Source organism: Seriola dumerili, unplaced genomic scaffold (genome assembly GCF_002260705.1).
Source record: "Seriola dumerili isolate Sdu_G_001 unplaced genomic scaffold, Sdu_1.0 BDQW01000542.1, whole genome shotgun sequence".
In the NCBI taxonomy this organism is placed as follows: domain Eukaryota; kingdom Metazoa; phylum Chordata; class Actinopteri; order Carangiformes; family Carangidae; genus Seriola; species Seriola dumerili.
In genome coordinates this window covers 33855-38568 of record NW_019174797.1, presented here as the reverse complement: position 1 = coordinate 38568, position 4714 = coordinate 33855, and the positions used below count along the sequence as shown (strand labels likewise).

Here is a 4714-nt window from a genome sequence, read left to right as displayed (position 1 = left end):
GTGAACCATGATTACAGTTTTTGTTTAGTGTGTTTTCAAATCAGGGACTACGCTTTATATATGATGTGAACTTTTCCCCTGAGAGATTTATTTGCTGTGAAAACTCCCACATCAGATTCACAATTAAATTCAAATGTCTGAGCAGAACATTTTTGTATTGCAGCGTTTTTCATTAATTTATTTTTTGTATTTTTTATTCTTACTTACTGACGAAGTGACAGCAGGAGGATCATGTAAATAATATAAAAACTGTGGTGTTCTGTGGCTGGGTTTCGCAGGTTTGCATAAAAGACTTTTAGTGGCTGCAGATGTTTGAAGACAGAGAAACTGCCAAGGGAAAACAGCTGTGCAGGAACTGAAACTTATTTGTTTGTTTTGGTTTGTTGCTTTCGTTTCATGTTGACTATACAGATCAGAATAATAATAGAAATGTGACTAATCTAAAAGAAAGTTGTAGAGATTTTATTGTCTCAAACCATGAACATTATTTCCACACTTTTTTAGACATTTCTCTGAAAGTATAACATGACAGTGATCACTGTTATTTAATTTCACCAAATGAAAATCCTTTATAGATATCTATCTATCATATCTATATAAAGTATTAAGCTCCATACATCAAAATATTCTGAAATCCATGTGAACTTTGTTTTTAAATAGTAAAGTTAACTGGACTGTCGTTCATTAATCTCCACTTGACAGATCACAACTGTATTCTCACAGAAGTGGTTTAATGAAGCTCATGTATGTGATGACAGACTGGCATTATCTTATTTTTCAATTGGTTTGAATTATGGAGCAAACTTAATCATTTTTATGAATTTTTTATATGTAATTTTTTTCATCAAAAATAATTTTTTCAGTTTAGTTTAGTCTAGTTTACAAGACCAGCAGGAGTATCAAGCTTTAGTTCAGTCCAGAGTTCAGGGTTTAAGTGAGTTAAGGTCAATGAGAACAACACATCTGACACTGACTGCCCTCTATGACTTATAAGAAACTGCAACATTATTTTTTACTCTCATTTTGTAACTCACTTTAGATTCCACATCATTTAGAGATATTATTGTGTCTCAATTTGTAGAAATGCACTTATTTGTATTGGTTTGTATCTATTTGTAGTGTTTGATTTCAGCAACCAGACTGTTCTCTGTCTTTGACCATTTTATTAAAAACTAGAATTTCCACCGCGGTTGTCTGCCTCTGCCACTCAGATCAGTTTCAGATTACATTCCTGTTTATCCGAGATCATAAAAAAATACCTTTGTGTAAAATTGTCATAATTGCTGTGTGAAATCTTGAGTAATGGCTAAAAAGTGTTTTCTGAGACACTGTGACCTTGACCTTTGATCTTTGACCACCAAAGTCTAATCAATTTACCCTTGAGTCAAAGTGAACATTTGTGCCAAATTTGAAGAAGTTCCTTCAAGTGGTTACTGAGATATTGCGTTCACGTACGGACAGACAGACAACCCGAAACAATATGCCTCCGGCTCTGGCTTGCCCTGGTGTGGAGGCATCAAAATTGAATCTTTATTGTTTTTTATGTGTTTAATATTGAGCAATCATATATCTGAGAAACAGTTATATTTAAACAATATATATATATATATATATATATAAAAAGTAAAACTTTGAATATGAAATAATTAAATAATTATATGAAACTAAAATATACAATATTATACATGATATACAGTATAATAGATAATATGGTTGTCATGATTAAGCTCTGTCAACCTGATAGATCAGGACTGTAGGATTTTGTACAGCTGCGGAATCAACTTCAGTCATTGTGGCTCTCCAGCACAATAATAAACAGCAGAATCTTCAGTCTTCAGACTGTTCATCTGCAGATACAGCTGCTGTCTGCTGTTGTCTCTGGAGATGGTAAACCGGCCTTGGACTGACCGAGAGTAGTATTTGCTGACACCACCGTTGCTGATAGTAGTGACCCACTCCAGTCCTTTTCCAGGAGCCTGTCGGATCCAGCCCATATCATAGCTGCTGAATGTGAACCCAGAGGCTGTACAGGTCAGTCTGTGGGATTCTCCAGGCCTTTTAACCACTGGTTCAGATTCTGTCAGAGTCTGACCATCAACACCTGTAACAAAAAAAATAAATAGATAACTGGGAAGTTGATTAGATGCTTAAAAGTTTTAAAGACAACTTCAACTCAGGATCAGAGAAACTCTTCACCTGCCCAGCAGAGAGTTAAAAGCAGCAGTCCTGTCCTATAGTCCATCATGTTAAACTGTGTGTCCACTGTTCTCTGTCATCCTCTCTGCAGTCAGATAAGTAGAGGTGGAAGACATCTGAGTTTTGCATTGACTCCTCCTCACAGGGAGGAGAGAACTGGTTTGCACTTGACTTTCTTTTTTATATTTATAAAATATTAATCTACAGTGAGAGAAAAGTCTTCAGAAGGTTAATTTTATTATTGGAATTTAAATTGTTAAAAACCTATTTTTGGTTGAATTATATTGTTCATGAGGTTTATTCACAAGAAAAAACATCACACAACTGAAAACTCTGAAAAATTTCATGATACTGATTCAGTAACTCGTGCAGTTGTGATTGAGAGAATATTTTTTGTTTTTTTCCAATATTGATTTTATGGAAGAGACACTTTGTGAAGATCCATGTCTTGTTGGATTATGACCTTTTTAAAACCAGGTTCTCAGCTGGATGAATTTCATCACTTGAAAGGTGTAATAGTGTTATTCAGTTTTCACTTTGGGAAACATATGGTAATATTTCAGAGATTATAAAGTCAGCATATTTAAATTGTTGAAAACAGTTGCTGTAAAATTTAATTAAGAACCATTTATAAAATCTAAATACTGTTTCTGCCTTGACTGTAACAGTGAGCTGGTGTGAAATCATTAGTGGTCTGAGGGCTCCTCCTCTGGTGGCTTCATGTTACAAGTGTTCAGGCACTGAGGGGTTTTTGTTCAGGTCTACTGATGGTTTGTGTTATTGTGTGTCTCTGGCACAGTAATACACAGCAGTGTCTTCAGGCTGCACATTCTGTCCATTTAGAGTCACTCTGTTGCTGGAAGAGTCTAAGTCGATACTGAACTTGTTCTTTAGTGAATCTTTGTAGTATGAAGCTCCAGTATATCTCAATCCAATCCACTCCAGTCCTTTCCCTGCAGGCTGTCTGATCCAAGCTGTGTAGTAGCTGCTAACAGAATAAGAGACCTGACAGGTGATGGTGAGACGTTGACCTGGCTGCACAGTCACAGAGGCTGGCTGTGTCAACTGTTCACACTTCACACCTGTTAAAAAAGAAAATGTTTTGTTATAAATGATCAAGTTCTACAGCAAGAGAAGAAATGTTGACTATGACAAATCCAGAGAGACTCACAGGATCCAGCTGCCAACAGCAGCAGCAGAGCTACAGAAAACATGGTTTATGGTGAAGCTGACGAGCTGTGAACTCCACTGACAGTCTGATCTGAAGTTTTTATAGCTGAGTAACAAGGAAGGTCACTGAGTTTGCATAGAATCAAACACATGAAGCGTCAGTGTTGGTCTAACTGGAGCCGATAGAAGAGTCTGTTTGGTGTTACTGTCAACACCTCCTACATCAGATTAATGTGTCAGCACATCTATTTTTACTACAGCATTTATTCCTCTATTTAATTGTTATCTGTTGTTGGGACTCAATCATTCAAGAGATCAGATGTTTCTTTGCTCCACTGGACAAAGGAACTCACACTCCAGTTCCTCACTGTTCGCACCTGGGGATGACCCTTCCCCCAACGGACCTTACTGGCCAGCCAGCGTGGGTCAGGGTGTGACATGTGACCCCCAAGGGTGTCACCAGACAAAACCAGATCTCCTTCTCCTCTTCTCTCTCTCCTCTCCTTTGGCTTGCTCAGGAGAGCAGCTCCAGCTCTCTCCTTTCAGTTCTTCAAAGGGCAACAAGGCCCCAGCCCAGGTCAGCCCCGCTACCTGAGAAACCAGCTCTCTCACCGGCCTGCTACCAGCAACCTGCCAACGCTCTTCTCCTCAATAGCAGCGACCTGCTTCGGATTAACTGTGAGTGAACCAAATCCTCTTCAGAATCAGCAGCTACGACACAAGGCTAGCTGATTTTCCAGGCAACAGGAGTCGTAGCAGAGTTAGCATGGAACAGCTAACTCTGTGAGGAGAACAAAGGAGATAACAGCAAGCAACACAGCCAGACAGGACTTTACTCCACCAGGAAGCCTCCCAGCTCACTGGATTTCACAAAACACTGGAAAGGACCTCTTTGCTTGTTCCAAAGATTGGGTAACGTTAACTGACTGGGCCTAACCTTTCCCAGCACAGCATAGCACAGCACAGCATAGCTAAGCAACAGAAGTCTTAACCTTGTCAATGTACTTGTTGAATGATGTCTTGTTGTTGTAATGTTTGCTTAGGTTGTGGTCAGTCATACAGTTAATCAGGTACTCGTATGTTCACACACATAGTAGTACGTCTCAGTTCTAGAACCTGCATGAAGCTAACCCCCCCCCCTCTAACCTGGTACCTTTAGATTACATGAGCTAGGCTAACAAAGAAACTCACACCTTCCCTCTCACACACCCCAGGTGGTCCAGCGGCCATTTTGAGTAGTTTCTTTGTTTACCGCCATCTTGTGTAGTCTTCTTTGTTCAGGTCATGTGGTCACAGTGACCACTTTGAATCGGCCATCTTGCCTTTGTTTGTGTCCCCACAAACACAC

The 4714-nt window shown here is 39.1% G+C and overlaps 2 gene segments (V, D, J or C); both read right to left on the bottom strand.

Moving 5' to 3' along the window:
* Positions 1–1744: 1744 nt before the first annotated feature.
* On the bottom strand, positions 1745–2245 carry LOC111235915. The segment is given in 2 exon segments: positions 1745–2101; positions 2197–2245. Coding segments are annotated over 2 exon segments (363 nt in total).
* Positions 2246–2856: 611 nt separating this feature from the next.
* LOC111235912 lies at positions 2857–3513 on the bottom strand. The segment is given in 2 exon segments: positions 2857–3278; positions 3368–3513. Coding segments are annotated over 2 exon segments (348 nt in total).
* Positions 3514–4714: the final 1201 nt, after the last annotated feature.